General features: G+C 44.2%; 1 protein-coding gene across 2 annotated transcripts in view; it reads right to left on the bottom strand.

The window, feature by feature from the left end:
- GALNT6 (polypeptide N-acetylgalactosaminyltransferase 6) overlaps positions 1-27637 on the bottom strand; it is a 116819-nt gene that overhangs the window by 42756 nt on the left and 46426 nt on the right. For both annotated transcript variants that reach the window (XM_063952271.1, XM_063952270.1), the window contains exons 3-5: positions 18610-18782; positions 12806-12955; positions 7633-7867 (exon numbers count right to left, since the gene is read on the bottom strand). In XM_063952271.1, the coding sequence (XP_063808341.1) occupies positions 7633-7867; positions 12806-12955; positions 18610-18782 (558 nt within the window). The remainder of the gene's footprint in view (positions 1-7632; positions 7868-12805; positions 12956-18609; positions 18783-27637) is intronic.

Here is a 27637-nt window from a genome sequence, read left to right as displayed (position 1 = left end):
AGCTGGTGACAGTAAGTATAAATGCTCTTACAACGAAAGTACATCAGCCAAAACTCCAGACCCCTGATGGTAAGTCACGGTCAATAATATGCTTCTATTGTAAGAAAGAAGGACATTTTTGCAAGAGACTGTAGGAATAAAGGTACACAATGTATACCGACCCCCTAGACCAGGATATGAACCACACTACAATGCACATAATTGGGATCAGGGACCACCTAGGAGAAATTACGAGCCACATGCAGGGGAAACAAGGAGGTACCCACCAAGGAGAGACTGGCAGGCCTCCGCAAATTCTCAGCTACCCCCCTCACATATTGTAGCTGCCAATGCGCTGCGGGAGGGTCTCACCACACAATAGGGGTTGGGCCACACCTGTAGTCTGCAGCCAGTGAAGTTGATTGCTAGCCTTGGAAGCGAACCTGAGGTCACAGTTGATGTAGCTGGCGTACCATTACCTTTTCTTGTAGATACAGGGGCGGCCAAGGTCAGTGTTAAATTCGACGGTAGGTATAAAAACCACGGGAAAAACAATTTCGGCAATGGGAGTAACAGGAACTGTGCAACAATACCCTTTGAGTAGACCGGCAGAGATTACGATAGGGCCCTTGCAAACCAAACATTCTTTTCTGTTGGCTGCATCGGCTCCGACTAATCTGCTCGGCAGAGATTTATTGTGTAAAATGCGGTGTGTACTCCTGAGGGTGTCTACTTGGATATACCTGGGAACCACGCTCAAGAAGTACAAGATATATTAGACACCCCTCAAAGGCTAATGTCGCATTCTACTGTTATAGACAAGTGTCCATCAAAGGTAGAGGAAATGATCTCACAAATACCGGGTTCCCTTTGGACCAAAGATGGACAAGACACTGGATTGATGGCAAATGTAGCTCCAGTAGTAGTGCAAGTAAAAGATGGTAGGATAGCTCCTCAGTATCCTCTGAAGCCAGAGGTAGAATTAGGAGTGTACCCCGTCATAGAGCGGTTGTTACAACAGGGCATCCTAGTCAGGACGTCCAGCACTGCCAATAGTCCCATCTTCCCTGTGCAAAAGAGTGGGGGGAGGGGTTACAGGCTAGTGCAGGATCTAAGGGGGATAAACAAGATAGTTGAGAGCCAATTCCCCGTAGTGCCCAATCCAGCAGTCATCCTCATGCAAATCCCCTCTACTGCAAAATTCTAAACTGTCATCGACCTCTGTTCTGCCTTCTTTTCTGTCCCTCTGCACCCTGACAGCCAATACCTCTTCGCTTTTACATACAGGGGAGTACAGTACACCTGGACTCCTCTCCCCCAAGGTTTCATTGACAGCCCGAGTATTTTCTCCCAGGCCTTGCATGACTGTTTACAGTCCTTTCAACCTGAGAGTGGATCAGTGCTAATACAGTATGTCGATGACTTATTGTTGTGTTCTGACTCACTCGAATCGTCCTTGAAAGACACGAAACAGCTTCTGTTTCATCTTTCCCAAACGGGACACAAGGTTTTTAAAGGATAAGTTGCAGTTGTGCCAGACCAGGGTAAAATATTTGGGACATTGCTTGACTCAAGGACGTAGACACCTCACCGCTGATAGAATACAGGCGATTCGCGACATGACTCTGCCACAAACGCAGCAACAGATCCGCACTTTCCTTGGAATGTGTGGGTACTGTCGAAACTGGATTCCAGGGTTCTCTATACTGGCTTTACCTTTGCAAGAAATGGTCTCTTCGAACAAACCAGAACGGATCTCGCACACAGATGAGTCCGAACTGGCCTTTGAGAGACTCAAACAGTGCCTATCACAGGCACCAGCATTAGGTATGCCAGATTATGAGAAGCCCTTTGAATTATACAGTACAGAAAGTGCAGGGTGCGCGGCAGGAGTGTTAACCCAGAGACATGGTGATGTCAGCAGGCCGGTAGCTTACTACAGTGCACAGTTGGACACTGTAGCGCGGTCTCTCCCCACATGCTTGCGAAGTGTTGCAGCGATAGCTTTGCTAGTAAGTAAAAGTGAGGACGTAGTGTTAGGACACAACCTGACCATCCATACACCTCATGCAGTATCAGCCTTACTGAACTCCGCCCAAACCAGACATGTCTCATCTGCTCGGTTTACAAAGTGGGAATTATCACTGATGGCCCCTGTAAACATCACCATTAAGAGATGCAGCTCTAAATCCTGCAACTTACTTGCCAAGTGTGCCTGGACAGGCACAAAGGGTGGAGGATGAGAATGATGGTGAAGGAGGATTTAGTGCAGACACTGATAAGCATGATTGTATGGAATACCTGAATCAGACTTTCACTGCGAGACCTGACATCAGTGACAACCCACTGGAAGGAGTAGACTTTACCTTCTACACTGACGGTAGTTGCCATAGACAGACTGACTCGGGAGACCTGTGCACTGGATATGCAGTTGTAGACGACAGAGGTATCATAGAAGCTGACCCCTGGGCCCACCGCACTCAGCACAAGTTGCTGAGTTGGTCGCCCTAACCAGAGCGTGTGAATTGGCCAAGGGTAAGTCAGCTAATATATACACAGATTCTAGGTATGCCTTTGGAGTGGTGCATGATTTCGGGGCCCTATGGCGTCTCATAAATTTCATGACGGCAGCTGGCACACCGGTAGCGCATGCGTCCCACATCAAAAGACTTTTAACAGCGATACAGGAACCAGACGGAGTGGCTGTTATCAAGTGCAAAGCACATACTTACAACCAAGACCCAATTTCACTTGGTAACAGCCGGGCAGACGAAGCTGCTAAATCAGCAGCCAGCACCCCCATACAAATGAACATCACATCATTGATGACATTTAACACAATCAACACACAATAATTAATTGAAATGCAAGATTTGTGTTCTTTACAGGAAAAGGCAGTCTGGAGGTCAAAGGGGTATGGCCAGGAGTCCTCAGGACTTTGGACAGGTGGACACGGTAAGCCAGTAGCCCCCAGAGCATATCTTCCAAGCTTAGCTGAGGCGGCACACGGTCTGACTCATCTGGGTAAAGAGGGTATGTGTAAGCTGGTGAGAGCCTACTGGTGTGCGCCAGGATTCTCTTCTCATGCAGGTAAGAGAGCAATGACATGTTTTACTTGCTTGAGGAAGAATATTGGAAAGTCAATACCAACAGAGCCATCCCATATCCCTCCAACAGACGGACCTTTTCAGGTAATACAAATCGACTTCATACAGTTACCACCCTGTAGGAATTTAAAATATGTGTTAGTTTGTATCGATGTACTTTCCAACTGGGTAGAAGCGTTCCCTGCTGCCACAAATACTGCTACGCTCACTGCAAAGAAAATTGTGCAGGAATTTGTGTGTAGATATGGTATCCCTAGAATAATTGAAAGTGATAGGGGTACCCATTTTACAGGTGAAGTCTTTCAGGTCATGTGCAAGCTGATGGGAATTAATAGCAAGCTGCATACTTCGTACCATCCACATGCGAGTGCAAAGGTGGAGTGAATAGCACTATTAAGAACAAGCAAATTAATGGCTGAAACTGGATTGTCGTGGCCAGAAGCTTTGCCACTAGTATTGTACAGCATCAGAACCACTCCGAGGTCTCCCCTTAACCTATCACCCTTTGAAATCCTTTTTGGTCGACAACCTCACGTAATGATAGACCCCCATGATGATTTGAAATGTAATAATGAAGTGACTGTGAAATATTTGGTTGGGATGAGCCAGCAGCTGAGAAATCAACAAAGAAATTAAAAGCTGGTGATTCCTGACCTACCGAACAGTAATTGTCATGACATTGAACCTGGGGATTATGTGATGATTCGAAATTTCTTACGCTCAGGTTGCCTCATAAACAGGTGGGAAGGACCATATCAAGTTTTGTTAACCAGCACAACAGCATTGAAGGTCCCCGAAAGAGAGACTTGGATCCACTCGTCCCACTGCAAGAAGGTCGCTGACCTGGAGAGAACTCCTGACAAAGAGCAGAGTGTAGAGAATCTCGTATCACTGGAGTGTCTGTTCCTGGAAAGTTGAGAGGCAGGTCTGTTGAGGGGCATCTGAGCACAGAGAGTAACAAGATATAGAACGGTTGTCATACCACTTTCTTTTTTCACCTCCCCCTGTATCTTTCCTTTCTTTTCTCCTTCTTATTTTCCTCCTTTCCCCTAACGAAATGGATCGATCACAAGAGACTGCGATTCGGGTTCTGTTAGTAATTCTGGTTTTGATAAGGACAGTGTGTTTTTGTGAGGGTCCCAGAGAGGTCGAGCAGGGATCTGGAATGGGTTCTGATGGCAAGTATGGATTTGTAGGATCTCAGGATCAGCGCATCACTTTAGTAAAAGCTGGCATCAGTAAGCGCTCTGGTAGTCAGGGAGCTCGGAGGCACTGTGAGGGGATATTGTCTGATGAATATTGTATTTGTAGGAATTGTGAGAATATAGTTGAGGATGGGTGCATCCAGAGATGTCAGTCCAACCTTAATATCAACATGGACCGTCATCCGTTGAGTGATTACCACTCACTAGTGGGTAAGGTCTTAAACCAGACCAAATGCTGGGTGTGCTCACAGGTACCTCAAGGTCAGAGCAAGTCAGGATTAGTACCGTACCCTTTAGCAATAGATGAGGTACTCGAATTACGGGGTGGGAGACCGGTGGACAAGAAATTCAATATCTCTAGGCCCCCTAGTTTGAAGCTCCACCAGTATCATGTAGATAGGTCCTTATTGTGTTTTAATATTTCCAATTACCGAAAACAGGGAAATTGGGAAGTGACCAGACAATGACCTTTTCACACAGAGCTGATAGGATACCCATAGACTCTGAACTTGTACGCCAAATGGCCAACAGTGGGAGGTATTTTCGGTATAGGTATACTCGTGGAAACAAGACCATGTGGGTTGGAAAAGTATCTCCAGGGTATTGTGCTCATATCATCCAGCCCGATACTTGTACTGAGCAGATGGGAGAACTAGGGATTGGTTTCTTTACTTGGAAAATTTGTAATATGGTGATGTTATATTTTGTCCCCTATGTTCTCCCAGATGATGCCTATTTCATATGTGGGAGGAAGGCGTACAAGTGGCTTGCCCCGAGCTCAGAGGGATTGTGTTATATTGGGAGAGTACTGCCAGAGGTCATGACCATAACCCATGATAAGATGAAAGACGTTCACCGCAGTGCTCAGGCTCCTTATACTCATACTCGCTATGAACACATCATCAAGAGACACCTCATAGATAGGAAAGAGCACGCAGCCTTTGATTTGATCCACAAATCCACCGGGATTCAATTCCTTCTCGCATTAGACATCACCCGTACTGCCAGAGGAATGATAAATTATAGGTATATCCATGCGCTAGCGAACTTGATAGATAATATCACTGAGATGTATGACGACACCTTCAGATATACGGGAAGGGAGTTACAAGCTTACAAGCAGGAACTGATTCAGCACAGGATGGTCCTTAATTATATCACAGCCGTGACAGGTGGGTACTGTGTTACTCTGGCAACTCAATATGGTGTGAAGTGCTGTACGTATATTACGAACAGTACTGACGACCCGACGGATATCATCTATCAAAAGATGGACGATATCTTGCAGTTGAAGTGGGAGTTCAGTAGGAAGCACAACCTTACCTTAGCGACTGTGAGTAATGAACTAACCAGCTGGGTCTCATGGTTGAACCCACGAAATTGGTTCTCAGATTTAGGAGAGTGGGCTCAAAATGTTATTATGAGTGTAGGGAAGTTTCTCCTTTGTATCCTGGGAGTCGTCATAATTATTGGTTCGATATTTAGGTGTGTTCGAATTCTGATGCGGCGCAAGCACGGCACAAAGTTGATGAGTCTAAGGAGCGGGGGCGCTGTTATAGCAGCAGATTTAATTTATGACCCATCCATAGAGACAGTGTTATGATAAGGATTGCAAATGAATTTCATGGCCTGTTTCTTTCACCTGTTTTTCTTTTGTTTCCCCCTCTGCCCAGATACATCCAACCGGAAAAGACATCAGCCCTACCCAAAATGTTTATGTGAATGTATTTTAGATATGTGTCTTATCTTTATCTCTGCAACCTCCAGTTAACAGCACACATAGTCGACAGGTGATATCCACATATACTAGCACTCACATATGTTCCCCCTCCATGTATCATCAACAAAATGTGCACCCCATTTGTTGGAACAAGAAGCCGAAAAGAGCTCGGTAGTGTTTGTTGGCCCATTTACAGACCCTTAGTACGGGATGAGAAGGATTTAATGTATACTTCGCAGTACCTCGAAGCTTATCTAGAACATATACAGCACGATGATACATGCCCCTCAGACATGGATTCATACATACATGCTTTTTACTATCCCACTAGGTCATACATTTCCCACCTACAACTCTCCCCGATCATCAAAGCTTCTGTAGATATTGTATAGATATTTTTCTGTTTAGTGATTAGATAGTGGCAGCTATTGGTGACTGCCAAAGGGTGGACTGTCAAAGTTGGAAAATATTGCAGTACATACATTACATACAAACTACGCACAGATGGCCTCTGTGCGCGTACTTGCTCTGCCGTGCGTGCGCATATTTGCAATTCGCGTATGGTCGCTCCCGCGGACCTGCGTATTAGCGCGTGGTATGAGTATTTACGGTAGAGTTTGTGAATGCATGGAAAAGCCATCAAAACACATTACACATTTAATCCAAATAGTGCACATTTTACACATAGGGTATTTTAAGGGTAACATTCCGGTGTTGGTTTGAGGAAGATTGCATGTTCCTGCGGATAGTTATGTGCAGGAGCAGAATATAGATATAAACTGTATTTACTGTACATTATGTATGCGGCGGGAATCCAGAGGAGACCACCCACAAGAGCAGTTGGAACAGACATCGCCCACCTATTCAAACCGACCTATGACCTCTCCTGTACTGTAAATGACCATCCCTGTGTCCAATGGACAAAGAGATTACAGTATCCATTGTGTTAAGTTTTGGATGAATTGTATAAAGAGAGCCTGCTGCAGGCCTGTTCAGACACAATACACACAAAGTTATCTATTAGATGACCGAGGACCGGACCGGGTAGCGCGGCGAATCCAATCACGTATGTACCATTGAATGTAGCCATTATTCTGTTGTATTGTATTGTTTGTATTGTAACCCCCTTTCAGCAATAATATGCTGTGGTGTCGAAACCCAGTGGTTTAACTACAGACTGGTGTCGTGTCTTTCTTTCCCTGCTAAGGTTTAAAGTGCATTAGTATCGCATTGCATTGCTTCATTGGGTGTGTACGCGCTGTGTGTACTTTGTACCGTCAGCGCGGCGTTTGTACGCAAAGTCCGTACGCAGTACGGGACTCTTTACGCTAATAGCGTAAAAAGTATGTAGAGTGTGTATTAAGTACAGCGGCCGCAGCGGCTCCATGGTAAAGTGTATTTAAGGTGTGTTTAAGGTATAGCTTTCATTCCTGTATATAAATCAGCATTCTTAATAAAAAAAAAAAAATATATATATATATATATAATATATATATATATATATATATATATATATATATGAGAGAGAGAGAGAGAGTGAGAGTGAGTGAGTATCAAGCTCAATAGCAGCGATAACAGACTCAAGCTCCTTGTTAAATGGTGGTCTTATATATACACTTACTTGATGGGGTAGGTTTCATCCTTTCTCCTCTCTTTCTCATGGGCTGGGATAGCTTCCCAGCCAAATGTCAGGCTCCAGTCAAAGTTGCCACGACTGTGGTGCTTGCCGTGCTGCACTGGTTTGGAAAACTCAAAACTGTTAAGGTCAATTGTTGTAATATCTGGGCTCACGACAGCCGTGTGGTCTTCTGCAATTCTAGACAAGAGAGGCTCCAGCCAGCCATGGAAACACTCACCTGTTTAACAATTAAATATATACATGTAATAAGATGCTATTCCCTCAATATTACAACATCAAATCCATTTATGGGATTTACATAGGTGGTGATCTATTTAAGCATTTCCTAACAGGTATGACATAACACCACCCAACTCTTGAATGGTGACACGTAAACCACATCATATTATACTTCGTTCCTATTTATTTAGGCAAAAAGGTAAAAATACAACATGTAGGAACCATTTGTGAAAATGCAATACAATTTTATGCATCTTGTAGAACCAACTTTATCTTGAAATTATGAAGCAAGTAACTCCTAAAGAAAATGATAATCAGCTCATTCATACATTTATGTGACACCACAGCATCTTAATAGTATTGAGATTTATACTCCTACTTGAACATTCCAAAACAGATTTCTTTATTTTTTTTCAGCGAAATAATTTTTACAGGGTTTGCCCTGTGTGGTGTAGGGGTACTTTCACCTGTGCCGCATATTATTATAATAGCTCCAAATAAAAGAGTTGTTATTATCCAAATTAATTTTACAGGGTGTGTGTGTGTGTGTGTGTGTGTGTGTGTGTGTGTGTGTGTGTGTGTGTGTGTGTGTGTGTGTGAGTCTCTGTGGTTTAAGGGTACGCTCTCCTGTGCCACCAATATTGTGCGTGTATTACTTCTGGGCAAATTCCAGCACGTCCAATGTTGTTTGTGCCGCACACTTGTGTCGCTTAACTTGGTCATACAGCTACCTCATTGCACCTCTTTTTCTTCTTTGCATGATGTGCTGTTTGGGGCCTAGTTTTTTTAAGTGCCATCCTGTCTGCCATTGCAGTGTCACTCCTAGATGGGGCCAGGTGTTTGTGCCGCACACTTGTGTCGCTTAGCTTAGTCATCCAGCCACCTCGGTGCAACCTTGTGGTCTAAAAACAATTTTGTGAGTTGTTCAGAATAGACTGGAAATGAGTGGAAATTAATGTTATTGATGTTAATAATATCGTAGGATCAAAATTACTCCCAAATTATGTGATTTTTGTTGTTTTTATGTTTTTTTTTCTTCAAAAATCATCCAGATCCAAAACCAAAACACGAAAGGGTGGTTTTGGCAAAACCAATCCAGATCCAAAACACGAGCATGAAACCAGAACACAAAAAGTGCCCGCCGCACATCTCTAGTTTTTGGTAAGATCAACCCAGATGACACATGGACACCCACTTAGGTTAGAGGAGAGGAGATTCCGCACACAGAGGCGAAAAGGTTTTTTCACAGTAAGGGCAATACGAGTTTGGAATTCCCTGCCCGAGGGAGTAGTAATGGCAAACTCGGTCAATACTTTTAAGAATGGGCTACATAAATTCCTAATGGATAAGGATATACAGGGTTATGGTGGATAGATCACGTACTATAGTTATAATAAAATGAGGAAATACAACACAAAGGCCAACTTTATCAACAGATAAAATTAGTCCTGAAAATAATACAGAGTAGGAGAAAACAAATAGGTTGAACTCGATGGACAAATTGTCTGTTTTCAACCTCATAAACTATGTGACATGGCAGTTAGGAGCTGATTGGCTGGTACTTTATCTCTCTCCAAGTCTTAGTTAACAGACCACCCAGTCTTCCAAGTTCAGTGAAGTCATCTATAACCATCTTACATACTATTAAGAAATGTCTATGCAATGAAGAGGCTGTATATTCTTGTAGCAGTTGTTACATTGCTGAAGTTAAGAGGAACGCTGCACCACTTTAAGTGACAGCGACTGCCTTGGTTGCCCGATCTGAACACATTTTGAATTTGTAATGTTTATTTTGGTGTGAATTGTTGTATTAATAAATACAACTAATTAGCGTTGGTTTGTTTTTTAGTTTCCGGAAAATGTACTTTGGCAGTCAGTGAACTGTAAAACAAATAAGGAAAAGTAACGATAAAAAAACACCCATTGAGATACTATAGCACACAATATATTGCATGTGCATTTCAACACCTGAGTGGGTAATGAGTCAGTGACAAGTGAAGATATATGCAATGTGTGTAATAGATATAAAAGTATAATAAACCTTAACCACTTAACTATTTAGAAAATAAATTACACAAATTGTGGTTTGTTTTTTGTATATAATGAATTAAAAGCATATTGTGTTTTAGTGGGGGGAAAAATCATAACACCTAGGAGGTCTGTATTCCCCACTTGTCCACAGGTCCCCACCGAAACATTAACCCCTATTCTTCCCCAGTTGCAATAGTCTCCCAAGTAACAAAAGATCCCCTGGTGGCTTTAACCCCTATCCACCTAATAAAAAAATAGATACCACAGTGGTATTGCCCTGACCACCTTAATAACGATAGATTATTAAAAATCCTTCCTCCCCATTGCAATAAATGGCCTTGTAGTATTAACTAACCCCCCACCCCCACCCCTTATGATATTATGTTTAATATCATAAGTGAATTATGATATTCAACAAATAATAAAACCAACTGCGGCACCCTGATAACGAGTTTGTGGACACTCCCTGTGCTTATATTTAAAAAATAAATAAATAAAAAAGATATGGGTATGGCAGAATGATGTAATCAAGAAAAGTATATTACTAAATAACATCATAAAAAAAAAAAATTCACGCAACCAATCAGCTGCTCTGTATAATGTTATAGTATGCAAATTATAAATGTTACATCAATGCTGATTGGTTGCCATGGGCAAGGTCTCCACTTTTTTCACTGCTTCATGAATAGACCCCAGAGTTATCATATAAATATCAATATTTAAACTAAGGTGTTTTATATACTATAGGTTAAAAATATGCGATCAGTAAATAGAATCTGTCTGTATGCACAATAAAAAGCGGTCCATAAACCTACCACAGGTGATGGACTAACGAAAGTCCTAAAGCTGCTTGCTGGTTATATATGCTCCAAAATGGTGTACTTGCATATCCCAAATTACCAGTATCATGTACAACGATAATTCTTTAGTGGCAGTCCATACAGCGCGCAATCTCCCTCTTCCCCCCTCCCACTGTCTTACACCTTCCCCAGTCCCCTGTCTAATGATCAGTCCCTCCTTGACCTGGGAAAGGGCAGATCTGTGCGCGCGGAGTGCAAAGATGAACTAATAGTGATCAGGGGAGGACTTCTGTTCCCCTCTTTGCACGGTTATTGTAACTTTTACTGTCGGGCACATGAGCTCCAGATCACTTCCCTAACACAGTGGGCAACTCTCTTTGCTACAAGGAGACTGAGAAAGGCACCTGCTTGCAAAGGGGATCAGCACCACAAATTGTGCAAGGATGAGTAGTTATGGAAAGGTGTTGACTGAGGATGCAATCACTGAGCTCTTCAAGCAAGCCACACCCATCGCCATCTATAAAACAGATGCTTGGACTGGCTCTATGGGTCCTAGCCCCGCCACTTTCACCTGCCTTACACATGGAGATGCAGGCGTTTCTAAAGCTGAACTGTGTAGTTCTTAACATTACGATTACTGTACACCGTTCTCGCTGTACACAAGGCATTATGTAGTAAGAAAAATATATATATTTTTTGTTTAGGGGTTTTATTAATGGAAAATAGAAAAACTAACTGGGCCTATTATTGAGCACACTAAGCTTTTTCTCAGACAAGCCATGTTTAGTGGAGGCTGTCGTGGAACTACACCTGTACAGCACAACTCAGCTTCAGGCTGCACTGAGCTCAGTCAAGGGTGGACTTACTCTACTACACCCCCAGCCCTACAATGGGAATCCAGCCATTCCATTAAACTGAATAAGATGCCCCATACTTAGTGTACTTCAGGGACGTGCAGGAAGGTAAATGGCTCAGGAGGCACTGGCTAGATTTACACGCAATATATGAGCCAAAGAGTTTGTGTGGGCATTATGCACAGTTAAAGCAGAATACACTCACGGAAATTTGGTGAGTTTTGATCAGAGATGTGTGGAAAAGATAGGCAGGGAAGGCACTGCCTCACCTGTCATTGACTTTTTACTCCAGAGTTTTGCCTATAAAAATGATTTAAATAATGCAAAGGAGATATTTCTAATATATTCTTTGTATTTATCATATACTTCATACAGTCAAAACTCTGGCACAAACGTTAGTATGGCAGTAAAGGCACTGCCTCACCCCACCGCACGTCACTGGTGTACTTATATTTTTAGATCACTACATAATGTACGAATCATAAATAATAATAACGCTGAAGGACCTGGTCACAGATCTGCTTCAATGCAATTATCAAGAGATTACTGAAACTGTGAGCAATAGGAGATTACTTCATTGCTGTTATTCTACTATATTACCCAACAGCAATTCGATATTATTGAAGGCAGCATGCCCAGAGATTAGGACATGGTTAATTTACACTTTCGGTACATAATGCAAAGAATGAGGAAATGTGACACGAGAAACAGATTCCTGAAGACTCATATATGCAACTAATCATTATACTTCCTGAGTCAACGCCTGCAGTGACTCTCTCCTGAGCCAACAGACAAGCTGACAAGTGTCTGTATTGGTGGGGTTTACACTTTACACATTACTAGACCTTCCGCCAATATAGGAAATGCTCATGTAGACTAGGCAGCCACAAAATGAACAACGTATGAATAAAATACACACACACTGAAGCCCCACAATCCTGTCACCTGCGGCAGCCCTCTCTGGCAAACAAAACAAACTGATAAGATAAATGTAAGCCATGTAATTCAAAAAGTTTAGTCATTTGTTCTGACATTCCTACTATTGTTTACCATATAAACTGCAATGCACACATAATGACAGTTTACAGACTAGACTTCAATAATACAGTTGATGGTAAAAGGACTAAATAATTCCACACACTGACAGGACTCTGCTAACAGAAAGGTTTATAGGAGAGGATTATGCTAAGTCCTCTATTCATGGTCAAAGTCAGTATGAAAACGATGCGTGGCAGATTTCATTTAACTTACAATGGGCATCTAAGAAGGTCAGCACTTCACCCGTTGCGACACTGGCACCAAGCAACCTTGCAGTAATTAAGCCCTTCCTCTCCGGCTGTCGCACAACTTTTACAATCTGTAAGGACTTCACGTAGGTATCCAACTCCTCCTTCAAATACTCTGCAGATTGAGAGAAAACAACATCCCAATTATATGTACAGTTCCTTCACACACACACACACACTCACACACACACACACACACACACACACACACGTTAAAGCAGGGAATAGGCAAACTGTAGCACTCCAGCGGCTGTAGTAGAACTACTCATCCCAGCATACCTTTACCTTGCACCAGTGGCGTCACCGGGTGTGGTGACACTCGATGCACCCCCCTGATCTCCTGGCAAAAAAGGGAGCAGGGCCAAATATACAGGGGGCGTGGCCTCATGGGTATCACGGAATCATCACTCTGGGGGCGTGCCTAGCATCTCCTGAGATGCTGGGCTGCCCACAGATACAGTCTCCATGCGCTCTCTCCTACTATTTTATGACAGGAGTCGGGTGCTGTAGGAGACTTTCACACTGCAACACCTGGCTCCTGTCACTGTGGAGGAGCTGACATTTGGTGTTACCCCCCTCCAGGTGTCACACCCGGGTGTGGGCCGCATTCCCCTGCACCAGCCTTGTGACGCCACTGACTTGCACACAGTTTTAGCATGCCTCAACTGCAAAACTATGGCAGGGCTTGCAACATTGTGTAGTTCCACAAGTTTTCCGCAGCTTACTCCTGTGTTAGAGCATGCTATACACCATTAATCTGTACAAAAACAAAAACGATTGAATTAAACTAGATTACATTCCTCCCAACAAAACAGTCAGATTTGTTTAATAGCTGCATGAGGAAGGGTGCTAACGGACGGGAAACAAAGGTTTTAATACATAAAAACCCCATCCAATATGTTCACAAAAGAGGCGGCACTCCTGGACTCAATACTAATAATATAATATATATATATATATATATATATATATATATATCCCTCCAAAGGCGGCACTCAAAGGTTCAAAAAAAATGACACAAGTCGGCTGTTTTAAGGCTTTGCCTTAAAACAGCCGACTTGTGTCATTTTTTTTGAACCTTTGAGTGCCGCCTTTGGAGGGATATATTACGTGGAGCCGTGCAAGCTTACATGTGGAAGGCACCGGGTGCAGTATGTGAATTATGTCAGCGGAGTGCCGGAGTTGGAGGAATATATATATATATATATATATATATATATATATTATTGTGTGTGTGTTTTCGCCATTTTATAGTGGTGTCTTGTTAGCAATAACTCTGCAGTATACAGTAATTGAATTATAAATACTGTATATTTCTCTTAACTATTGTTAAATATTTTAGGATCTCCTGAAACATTTGTATATCCAATTAGCGGAATATATTGGTGTGGATTTGGTGAGTGCACTGAGGAACTGCAGGTGTGTACATTTCTTTTTGTACTGTATGCCACAATAATCTCACGGTGACTAGTGCCAACACCTGCAGTAAGATTAAGTGCCGGACGTAGGGCCTTATTCAGCTTGGATTGCAAAATTTGCGAATCGCAATCCGGTGGATTATCAGAAGACTGCGCATGCGCAGCGTTCACATTGTGCATGCGTGAGGAGAAATAGCAACAGAAAATGCGTACAGATCGTAATCGCAATGCATCCGCTTTTTGACTGATAGGAAGCCGGCGTTTCTGGCCGTACCCCTGCCATTTTCTGTGTGTGTCTGAAAAAACGCAGGTATGCCCAGATGGTTTTAAGGAGGGCCTCTATTTCTGGGCGGCAACTATTTGATCACAGCAACTTCTTTTTAGCAGAAACTGCAATCTTTACTGAATGAGGTCCATAGCCTGCTATCCTGCCCTGCAGCCACTGCACTATTTACCTTTACTTACCTACCTACCTATTGTACTATGGGCCTGATTCAGACCTGATCGCTGCTGTGCGTTTCTGCAGCAGTCTGCGATCAGATGGCCGCCGCCCATAGGAGTGAAAACCCGTCCCATGCAAGTGTGCAAATTTATGTGTACGCCGTGCAAAAATTCCACCAGACAGCAGACTGCTGCAAATCCATTCGCAACTCACTCACCATCGAATTATTTTTCCAGTCTGTGCATAGCCCAGGACTTACTCCAACAGTGTGAAAAGAACGGGCTGATCTGGGCCAGAGCGGACATCACATACCTGCCCTGAAAATGCTTGGGAACACCTGCGTTTTTCCTGACACTCCATGAAAACGGCCAGTTACCACCCACAAACGTCCTCTTTCTGTCAATCCCCTTGCGAACGCCCATGTGATCAAAATATTTGCACCATCCTGACGCTGTTTGGCGACGCGCCTGCGCATTGTGGTGCATACGCATGCACAGTCATTTGATAATCGGTTGCTGTGCGATTTCAAACAACAGCAATCAGGTCTGAATCGGGCCCTATGTAAGACACTGTACACATCAGAGCCAGGTACCGAGAACTTACTGACATGAAAAGAAGGGCATGCCCAGTCAATGGCTAGTAGAGATGCAGCAGTATATTTCTACCATTCGTGTTTGGAAGCAGAAACATAACCATTTTAAATATTTATTGAATGATTTAATGTGTTACAGTAGACGGTCAGAAAAATCAGGTTAGTTATCTAGCAACGTCACCGAAACCATAGGTGCCGACACACTCTCTCTCTCTCTCTGGGCAAGGAGGCGCCGCTTGCGACAAGCATGTGTGAGCTTAGCCGTGAGTATGCAACTAATATGATGCCTTTTTGGTTTTTACATATCAATATAAACATTTATACTTTGTTGTACAGGCTACAGATAGCAGCACCAACATAATAAGAACTTCCAACGGGTGGTCTTCTGTTTGCCGGCGGTCGGGCTCCCGGCGCTCAGTATACCGGCGCCGGGAGCCCGACAGCGGGCATACCGACAATTATTTTCCCTCGTGGGGGTCCACGACCCCCATAGAGGGAGAATAAAATAGTGTGGCGCGCGTAGCGCGCCACCGTGCCCGTAGCGTGGCGAGCGCAGCGAGCCCGCAAGGGGCTCATTTGCGCTCGCCAAGCTGTCGGTAAGCCGGCGGTCGGGCTCCCGGCGCCGGGATGCTGGTCGCCGGGAGCCCGACCGCCGGCCACCCGTAGTGAACCCCTTCCAACAATGCTGAAGCCACTAATAGTAGGAAGAAAAGAAGTCACAAGATTTTATTGCCCCAAAAACTTGCTGCCTGAGCTTTAAAAGCTTGCTTTGTGCATACAGGCAGTATTACATTTAACAGAATTTACAATTTAAGTACTAAATAAAAGAAAACCTTCATTGAAGGGGAAAAAAAGACAAACTGCTTTCTGTTCAGCGCATTCTTTGGGGGAGCAAAACTAGAAAATGAACTCCTTTGTCACTATCTAATTCTGGAAACCAAATACCTTTAATCATCTCAGGTACATTGACTGCTTGATAAACTAGACTTGTCAGAGAGACCCTGGCAGACCTAGTGGAGTCATTTAGTTCATTACAAACGTGAGAGAACGTTATTTCTCAATAAGTTCTGTACAGCAAAAGCTCTTATGCTGAAGAAGTTATGTCTGGTCACTGGGCAAGGGAAGGAATAAAGTTACAAAACACAGCCAATAGGGGAGACACATTTGGGTGCGAGATCTAAAATCACATCTAAAAAAGTTATCTGGGAATATATAATAATTGGAACCAATACAGTGATTTACTAAGCCTTGGAAAGAGAAAGTGGATGGAGTTAAAGTAACAACCAACCAGCTCCTGCCATTTTTCAAACACAGCCTGTGACATGGCAGTTAGGAGCTGATTGGCTGGTACTTTATCGCTCTCCAAGGCTTAGTACACAGACTGTTGAAAGAATTTTAACATTACAGCTGACAAAACGTGTCCATTCATTTTTAATGGCCACTTCTAATGCTATATCTCATCTGTGCAGGTCAGACTGATTTGCCTCACATATGGGTATGGGACTCATGGTCGACACCAATTAGGTCAACACCCATTAGGTCGACAGTGGGTAGGATGACACGGCCATTAGGTCAACTAGAACAAAGGTCGACTAGAAAAAAGGTCGACATGCGTTTTTTATGTTTGATTTTGGTGTTGTTTTCTCCGTCAAGTGACCGGGAACCCCAATTAGTACAGCGCGTTCCCTTGCATGGCTCGCTACGCTCGCCATGCTGCGGGCAAGGTTACCGTTCCCAATTGTAGTACACGTGGATCGTAAAGTATGAAAAAGTAAATAAAAAACAAGTGAAAAACGCATGTCGACCTAATGGCAGTGTCAACCTAATACAGGTTGAGTATCCCATATCCAAATATTCCGATATACGGAATATTCCGAAATACGGACTTTTTTGAGTGAAAGTGAGATAGTGAAACCTTTGTTTTTTGATGGCTCAATGTACACAATTATGTTTACTACACAAAGTTATTAAAAATATTGTATTAAATGACCCCCAGGCTGTGTGTATAAGGTGTATATGAAACATAAATGAATTGTGTGAATGTAGACACACTTTGTTTAATGCACAAAGTTATAAAAAATATTGGCTAAAATTACCTTCAGGCTGTGTGTATAAGGTGTATATGTAACATAAATGTATTCTGTGCTTAGATTTAGGTCCCATCATCATGACATCTCATTATGGTATGCAATTATTCCAAAATACGGAAAAATCCGATATCCAAAATACCTCTGGTCCCAAGCATTTTGGATAAGGGATACTCAACCTGTACTAGTGTTGACCTATCCACTGTCGACCAATGGGTGTTAACCTATTGGTTGTCGACCTAATTGGTGTTGACCTAGAGTCCGGATACCCTCACATATACCTAGTCTTAGGCAACATTGATTACTCCTTCTGCCCTCCTTACCCACAATCGCAGCCAGCCATCAACACCTGTTTTCATTCCTCACTCAATCATAACAATTGCATTAAAAAAAAAAGGCAATATAATGTTACAGCCCAAAACACACAAATGCAAACAAACAGAAAAAAGGAACATCTTAAAGAGGGATAAATCCTAAAACCGAAGTATCAGTGACAAGCTTGACGCACCCCTGGTCGCGCTGGCTAGAGTGCCCATTTGGTGGACAGTACACACCCCATTTGTTGGCATGCTGTGATATCTGCATATTTGTTTTAAATCCACAATTTTATTGAAATTATTTTGCAAAAGGTAAGTATGGTGTCACCACTTGGAGAGTGGTCATTGGCACTGGTTACAGACTGCTAGCTATTGCTCAATGAATGACTGTAATAATAAAGACATATCAGCAATCAAATATAGAGTGTAAGGTACACAACTTTCTGTGTCCTTTATTCCCTTCATATTGCTGAAGATGGAGGATGCTATTGTGCATACTCCATATTTGTTCCACAACGGAAGCTTCAACCCTTACCAAGATGGCCGCCATCTTGTCACTGTGCAAGAGCACCACAGTGCGAGACAGATGTTTTCCACTAACCTCTGGGAGACATGCAATATTACTCCGATTCCTCACCTCCAGAGCACCTGGTTCCACTTGCACTGCTACTTGCATACAGTCACCAACTGGTGGGCGGTATACCTCCACTCCACTCAGGCTCTGCTCATGACTAGTCTGAGTGTGTATAACGGAGTATGGCTGTAACATCACACTGCTACTAAATAAACCACCCCACAGGTTACATACTGGGCTGCTCATTGTCTGAGGACATCCGCTGGTGTGGACTTACACTCTGCCATACCACAACCACCTGTACACATATAATGTTATCACACTAGAGAGATGACTTACCATCCGTACTAGCGTCATCTACGAGAAGGACCTCTTTCAGCAGAATTGCAGGCGATGTGTGCAAGACACTGTACACTGTCCGGAGTAGAGTGGACCAGGCCTCGTTATGAAACACAATGATGACACTAGTGGTTGGAAGTGGAGGGCATCGCTTGAATTTCTGCTCAATGCACCTACAAAACAGAGAATAGGTGATGTCCAATAAAACAGAATTGATTACAAGGATTACCAGCTAAACACATTATGAATAACAAGTTGATCATTTTTTTCAGTTGCTTATCTGGTCATAAAGGAGACTGCTATAAATCCTCAAACATTAAATGAAAAACAAAAACACCAAAAACTAGTGAAGGGGTACACTGTCCTCAGTGGGGCTGCAACACTGCACATACTCATTCCGAGCTTTTCAACTCTAGGGTGAATGGTTCTCTTACAGGCCGCATACCTCAATCCTAACTTCAAACAAGGGAAACGTTCCACATGAGAGCTCAGGTTTTCCTGCTGCCTTCAGTGGAAACAATGCTGCTCCTTTTATCCCGCCTGCTGACCGGCCATGAAGACAGCTGTTACAGTTTGGGATTTAGTTTTTTTGCAGTTTTCGAAAGGGAAATTGCAAAAGAAGGGGTGACTTCCCCACGTCAAATTAAACTGGTTTAGGGCCTTTATTCTTTCATTTGCTTTATTGAAAAGAATTCTTGCACCCGCAGGGAACTTACTATTTCCTCCATTGTCACAGACACACCTGCCAAGGCAAGGACAGACACCCGCTGTGGAATATGAGCTTTCCCAAATCTTTCAGTTACTGGAGAAAAGCTCCCACAGATATAGCAATTGTTAAATGCAGTCGGATGACCCACTGTAGCATGTAACAGTGCAGTTATTATAGGATCCACATGAAAGCCAAGCAGTGAGCATCTGTGCATGTACAGAAGATTGTGATGTCAGGCCATAGTCAATGCACTCTTGTTTTACACTCAAAACACACACCGGAAAATGCTATAAAGGGAGTGGGCTTGAGGGGTGCTAGCAAGATACTGGGAGTGGTATTACTGTACTTACATCTAACACCTTTCCAAAACTGAAAAAAAGTAAGTGGCCTATATACTAAGCCTTGGAAAGCGATAAAGTGAATGGAGATAAAGTACCAGCCAATAAGCTCCTAACTGCCATGTTGGGGCAGAGGTATTAAGCCTGCAGAAGTGATAATGAGGTGATAAATCAGTGATAAGTGGAAGGAGATAACACACCAGCCAATCATTATGGGCTTGAAAAATGACAGTTAGGAGCTGATTGGCTGGTGTGTTATCACCTTCCACTTATCACTTCTCCAGGTTTAATACATCTACTCCCCTGTGGGTAATTTGTAACAAATAAAATTGGTTTATTAATAACAACAACAAGAACAACAAAAATAATAAAAAAAAAAAGTGGAGATGATCTGGCTCAGTTTTCGGGAAAAAACTGAGTCCACCCGAACTTCCGGTATCCTTATTAGTGATCAGAGGTAATCCTTCCGAAAAACTGGTTTGTGGGGGCCTAAACAAACCAAGCACTTCATCCACAAAAGTATCAGTCCCTGTCGCTGAAGTGCTTGGTTTGGTAAAATGTGCATGTCCTTCGTAATATCCAAAACAAGGGTTGGTGGGATGATCCAATTCGAATTATGAACTATGCATTCACATAATCTCAGCTTTCTAGGAGGCGTCCTGTCACAGCAAGGTCTCTGAAATAAAATGCTGCTTATCAGGATAAATATATTGCTGAATGCTAAATTATATGCTGCTGTTCATCATATGTTTCTTTCACTTTATGGGTTTACTTTGTGTACAGGGTCTGCCATCAAATAAGCACTTCTACGTAGAGCTCATGGGGCCCGATTCAGATGTGGTTGGAGGTGCAATCACTGCTGCTTAAATGGACGCAGCAGTGATGCAATAGTATGGTAATGCACAGGAGGCATCTGATATAAGTAGAAGATTAGTGATCCATGCAGGGTCGGCTCTATCACTAGTCAGCTTTAGGCACCTGCCTAGGACCGCCAGTCCCTGGAGGATGCCACAGAATTAATCTACCAAAAAAATAAGATTTTACTTACCGGTAAATCTATTTCTCGTAGTCTGTAGTGGATGCTGGGGACTCTGTAAGGACCATGGGGAATAGACGGGCTCCGCAGGAGACAGGGCACTTTAATAAAGAATTAGGACTACTGGTGTGCACTGGCTCCTCCCTCTATGTCCCTCCTCCAGACATCAGTTAAGGAAACTGTGCCCGGAAGAGCTGACGGTACAAGGAAAGGATTTTGGAATCCAGGGTAAGACTCATACCAGCCACACCAATCACACCGTATAACTCGTGATAAACTTACCCAGTTAATAGTATGAACAACAACAGAGCATCATACCAAGCTGATGTAACCATAACATAACCCTTATGTAAGCAATAACTATATACAAGCATTGCAGAAGAAATCCGCACTTGGGACGGGCGCCCAGCATCCACTACGGACTACGAGAAATTGATTTTCCGGTAAGTAAAATCTTATGTTCTCTAACGTCCTAGTGGATGCTGGGGACTACGTAAGGACCATGGGGATTATACTAAAGCTCTCAAATGGGCGGGAGAGTGCGGATGACTCTGCAGCACCGAATGAGCAAACACAAGGTCCTCCTCAGCCAGGGTATCAAACCTGTAGAATTTTGTAAAAGTGTTTGAACCCGACCAAGTAGCTGCTCGGCAAAGCTGTAATGCCGAGACCCCTCGGGCAGCCGCCCAAGAAGAGCCCACCTTCCTTGTGGAAGGGGCTTTTACTGATTTTGGAGGCGGCAATCCAGCCGCAAAATGAGCCTGCTGAATCGTGTTACAGATCCAGCGAGCAATAGTTTGCTTTGAAGCAGAAGCACCCAGCTTGTTGGATGCATACAGGATAAACGACGACTCAGTTTTCCTGACTCCAGCCGTTCAGGCTACATAAACCTTCAAAGCCCTGACTACCTCTAGTAACTTGGCATCCTCCAAGTCACGAGCAGCCGCAGGCACCACAATAGGTTGGTTCAAATGAAAAGATGACACCACTTTTGGCAGAAATTGCGGACGAGTCCGTAATTCTGCCCTGTCCATATGGAAAACCAGATAGGGGCTTTTATGTGACAAAGCCGCCAATTCTGACACACGCCTAGCCAAAGCTAAGGCCAACAGCATGACCACCTTCCACGTGAGATATTTTAACTCCACGGTCTTAAGTGGCTCAAACCAGTGTGATTTCAGGAAACTCAACACCACGTTAAGATCCCAAGGTGCCACTGGTGGCAAAAAAGGGGCTGAATATGCAGCACTCCCTTTACAAACGTCTGAACTTCAGGAAGAGAAGCCAGTTCCTTTTGAAAGAAAATGGATAGGGCTGAAATCTGGACCTCAATGGACCCCAATTTTAAGCCCAAAGTCACTCCCGACTGTAGGAAGTGAAGGAAACTGCCCAGCTGGAATTCCTCCGTAGGGGAATTCCTGGTCTCACACCAAGCAATATATTTTCGCCATATACGGTGATAATGCTTAGCCGTCACGTCCTTCCTAGCCTTTATTAGCGTAGGAATAACCTCATCCGGAATGCCTTTTTCTGCTAGGATCCAGCGTTAAACCGCCATGCCGTCAAACGCAGCCGCGGTAAGTCTTGGAACAGACAGGGCCACTGTTGCAACAGATCCTGTCTGAGAGGCAGAGGCCATGGGTCCTCTGTGAGCATTTCTTGCAATTCCGGATACCAAGTCCTTCTTGGCCAAACCGGAACAATGAGTATTGTTCTCACTCCTCTTTTCCTTACGATTCTCAGCACCTTGGGTATGAGAGGAAGAGGAGGAAACACATAAACCGACTGGAACACCCATGGTGTCACTAGTGCGTCCACAACTATCGCCTGAGGGTCTCTTGACCTGGCGCAATACATTTGTAGCTTTTTGTTGAGGCGGGATGCCATCATGTCCACCTGTGGCAGTTCCCAACGACTTGTAATCTGTGTGAAGACTTCTTGATGAAGTCCCCCCTCTCCCGGGTGGAGGTCGTGCCTGCTGAGGAAGTCTGCTTCCCAGTTGTCCACTCCCGGAATGAACACTGCTGACAGTGCTTTTACGTGATTCTCCGCCCAGCTAAGAATTCTGGTGGCTTCCGCCATCGCCACCCTGCTCCTTGTGCCGCCTTGGCGGTTTACATGAGCTACTGCGGTGATGTTGTCTGACTGAATCAGCACCGGTTGGTTGCGGAGCAGAGGCTCCGCTTGACTTAGGGCGTTGTATATGGCCCTTAGTTCCAGGATATTGATGTGCAGACAAGTCTCCTGACTTGACCCCAGACCCTGGAAATTCCTTCCCTGTGTGACTGCCCCCCACCCTCGGAGGCTTGCATCCGTGGTCACCAGGACCCAGTCCTGAATGCCGAACCTGCGACCCTCGAGAAGGTGAGCACTCTGCAGCCATCACAGAAGAGAAACCCTGGCCCTGGGGGATAGGGTGATCAGCCGCTGCATATGAAGATGCGATCCGGACCACTTGTCCAACAGATCCCACTGAAAGGTCCTCGCATGGAACCTGCCGAAGGGAATGGCTTCGTATGACGCCACCATCTTTCCCAGGACTCGCGTGCATTGATGCACCGACACCTGTTTTGGTTTTAAGAGGTCTCTGACCAGAGTCACGAGCTCCTGAGCCTTCTCCGTCGGGAGAAAAACCCTCTTCTGGTCTGTGTCCAGAATCATGCCCAAGAAGGGCAGATGCGTCGTAGGAATCAGCTGCGACTTTGGAATATTCAGAACCCAGCCGTGCTGTTGCAACACCTCCCGAGAGTGTGCTACGCTGATCAGCAACTGCTCTCTGGACCTCGCCTTTATGAGGAGATTGTCCAAGTATGGGATAATTGTAACTCCTTGCTTTCGCAGAAGCATCATCATTTCTGCCATTACCTTGGTAAATATTCTCGGTGCCGTGGACAGACCAAACGGCAACGTCTGGAATGGGTAATGACAATCCTGTACCACAAATCTGAGGTATGCCTGATGAGGTGGATAAATGGGGACATGAAGGTATGCATCCTTTATGTCCCGAGACACCATATAATCCCCCTCTTCCCGGCTTGCGACGACCGCTCTGAGCGATTCCATCTTGAACTTGAACCTTTTCAGGTATATGTTCAGGAATTTTAAATTCAATATGGGTCTGACCGAACCGTCCGGTTTCGGTACTACAAACATGGTCGAATAATAACCCTTTCCCTGTTGAAGGAGGGGAACCTTGACCACCACCTGCTGAAGATACAATTTGTGAATTGCAGTTAACACTGTTTCCCTCTCGTGGGGGGAAGCCGGCAGGGCCGTCGGTGAGGGGGCATCTTCTCAAAGTCCAGCTTGCATCCCTGAGACACAATATCTATTGCCCAGGGACCTAACAGGGAGTGAGCCCACTTGTGGCTGAACTTATACAGGCGTGCCCCCACCGGGCCTAGCTCCGCCTGATTTTTGTAGAGGCCGGGGAGGACTTCTGTTCCTGGGACCTAGCTGTGTTGTGCAGCTTCTTTCCTCTGCCCCCGCCTCTGGCAAGAAAGGACGCACCTCAGACTTTCTTGTTTCTTTGTTCTAAAGGCTGCATTTGATAATGTCGCGCTTTCCTAGGCTGTGCAGGAATATAAGGCAAAACAACAGAATTACCAGCTATAGCTGTGGAGACCAGGTCCGAGAACCCTTCTCCACACAATCCTCAGCCTTCCATATGCCTCTTAAGTCGGCATCATCTGTCCATTGCATATTCTACAGGACACGTCAAGCAGAAATCGACATAGCTTTGTCTCTAGGACCCAGTATACTCATGTCTCTTTGGGCATGTTATATATATATATATATATACATACATACATATACACATACATACACGGGAAGCCCCACACTCTCACCCAACGCAGGTAACGGCTGGGGTGCCAAATCAAAGTCTGATCCAATCACTGGGTCAAACTCATAGTACAGTACAGTGTTTCTCCACATTAACAGTGGAGAAAGATAGCACTCTCCAGACTTGTTATAATATACGCAGTAAAGTCATTTATTCACAAAACTTGGTTCCATGTAATCTTCATGTCACAAACAAGGTATATACAAAAAGGGCTCACCAACGTTTCGGTCCTTATTCGGACCTTTCTCAAGGTATTAGCCAGTCTCTCAGTGCAAAATCAGGAAAACAGCAGCGTCAGTGTCAACATCAAAAGCAGGAACCGGTATCTGCATATTGCCTCCCAGGCCCCCTGAATATATACCCAGGAGCTAACTAGTGAAAGGGTCACAAGCCCATATGGCCGCAGCGTCACTTCCGGTAATACCGGAAGTCCCGTTCCGCCGGCCGTGTTGTAAGTGTATAACCCAAACGACAGTATTGGGGGATAGATCCAGTTAACCCCATTGCGCAGGCTGGTCTGTTGTCTCTCAAGCCCTGGGCGGACAGCCGTTAGCTACCCCGGCTGTACCGCCGATATCCATGGTGACGCGTGTGTCGCCGCATCACTTCCGGTTTAAACCGGAAGTCATGCGTTCCACCAGGCGGAACTTGCGTTTCAGGCCGTAATCCGAGTATAAGGGGATACTGTAGTACACAGTGTGAAACTACAAGTGCAACACAAATATAAACATATCAGAGTTGGGTTTGTTACACTATTGGCTGGGCACGATGTGGACATTAGAGACATTAAAGAATTAAAGCTAATAATTGGTAAAGTGGGTATAATGGGGACCTGGAGAGTCACACATATTACATCATGAAGACCAGTTTGTACAGACATATAAGTGTGCGCTACGCGCGTCACACCCGTGCAGAAAATATTAGTGAGCTATCATATCATGGTTTTAGGTTACCATATAAATTTAATCTTGGTATATTAGGAGGATGCTATACATAAGAATAATTAACAAGAATAATTAACAAGTGTTCACAAAGACTCATGGTGGAGGGTATTCATAGCTTGGCTATAGTTCACCTCAGAATGTCTCCAACGAGACTGGGTAGAGTCTAGCAAGGAAGAGTCTTCTGGCTGCGGTCCTTGATCGCTGCTCTATTAACCCAGAAATATTGAGAGGGGGTTATTTTCATTCATCCCTCTAGGGGAGATAGTGTCTAATCTGTGAATCCAGAAGCTTTCTCTTCGTTTCAAACTCATGATGCGGTCCCCGCCACGGGCGGGTGGTGGTACCCAGTCAATAAGTTTGCACCTGAGATTGGATACCTGGTGATGATGGGTCAAAAAGTGCCTCGGTACGGGTTGTTCTGCCTTCTTAGATGGATGGTAGTCCTATGGTTTGCCATTCTATCACGGAATCTTCTCGATGTCATCCCAACATAGTATAGCCCGCAGGGGCATACGAGGATATAGATGACATGGTCCATCAGGCAGTGTAATTTATACTTAATCTTGATTGGATGTCCAGAATGTGGGTGCGGGAAGGTGGGTCCGGTGAGCATGCTTCGGCATGTGGTGCAACCGGTGCATTTATAGCATCCTGGTTTCTGCTCTTGCAACCATGTTGTCCTGTTAGGAGCGGTTGGATTCGCAGTTGGTCTCAGTAGGAGCTGTTTGAGGTTTGGTGATTTCCGACCTCCTATGATGGCATACCGGAAATCACCAAACCTCAAACAGCGGGGACCGCATCATGAGTTTGAAACGAAGAGAAAGCTTCTGGATTCACAGATTAGACACTATCTCCCCTAGAGGGATGAATGAAAATAACCCCCTCTCAATATTTCTGGGTTAATAGAGCAGCGATCAAGGACCGCAGCCAGAAGACTCTTCCTTGCTAGACTCTACCCAGTCTCGTTGGAGACATTCTGAGGTGAACTATAGCCAAGCTATGAATACCCTCCACCATGAGTCTTTGTGAACACTTGTTAATTATTCTTGTTAATTATTCTTATGTATAGCATCCTCCTAATATACCAAGATTAAATTTATATGGTAACCTAAAACCATGATATGATAGCTCACTAATATTTTCTGCACTGGTGTGACGCGCGTAGCGCACACTTATATGTCTGTACAAACTGGTCTTCATGATGTAATATGTGTGACTCTCCAGGTCCCCATTATACCCACTTTACCAATTATTAGCTTTAATTCTTTAATGTCTCTAATGTCCACATCGTGCCCAGCCAATAGTGTAACAAACCCACCTCTGATATGTTTATATTTGTGTTGCACTTGTAGTTTCACACTGTGTACCACAGAATCCCCTTATACTCAGATTACGGCCTGAAACGCAAGTTCCGCCTGGTGGAACGCATGACTTCCGGTTTAAACCGGAAGTGACGCGGCGACACACGCGTCACCATGGATACCGGCGGTACAGCCGGGGTAGCTAACGGCTGTCCGCCCAGGGCTTGAGAGACAACAGACCAGCCTGCGCAATGGGGTTAACTGGATCTATCCCCCAATACTGCCGTTTGGGTTATACACGTACAACACGGCCGGCGGAACGGGACTTCCGGTATTACCGGAAGTGACGCTGCGGCCATATGGGCTTGTGACCCTTTCACTAGTTAGCTCCTGGGTATATATTCAGGGGGCCTGGGAGGCAATATGCAGATACCGGTTCCTGCTTTTGATGTTGACACTGACGCTGCTGTTTTCCTGATTTTGCACTGAGAGACTGGCTAATACCTTGAGAAAGGTCCGAATAAGGACCGAAACGTTGGTGAGCCCTTTTTGTATATACCTTGTTTGTGACATGAAGATTACATGGAACCAAGTTTTGTGAATAAATGACTTTACTGCGTATATTATAACAAGTCTGGAGAGTGCCATCTTTCTCTACTGTTAATGTGGAGAAACACTGTACTATATATATATATATATATATATATATATATATATATATATATATCTTTATATATATCTTAAGACAGCATCTTTAATATATATATATCTCTATATATACATATATCTATATATATCTACATACTAGGGTCTCAATCTCTGCTGATAAGGTACCTGTCCACTCTGCCCCAGCGCT

The sequence above is a fragment of the Pseudophryne corroboree genome, chromosome 2 (genome assembly GCF_028390025.1).
Source record: "Pseudophryne corroboree isolate aPseCor3 chromosome 2, aPseCor3.hap2, whole genome shotgun sequence".
NCBI classification, from domain to species: Eukaryota; Metazoa; Chordata; class Amphibia; order Anura; family Myobatrachidae; genus Pseudophryne; species Pseudophryne corroboree.
The sequence above is the reverse complement of the archived record's forward strand: the minus strand, read 5'-3'. Positions and strand labels throughout refer to the sequence as shown.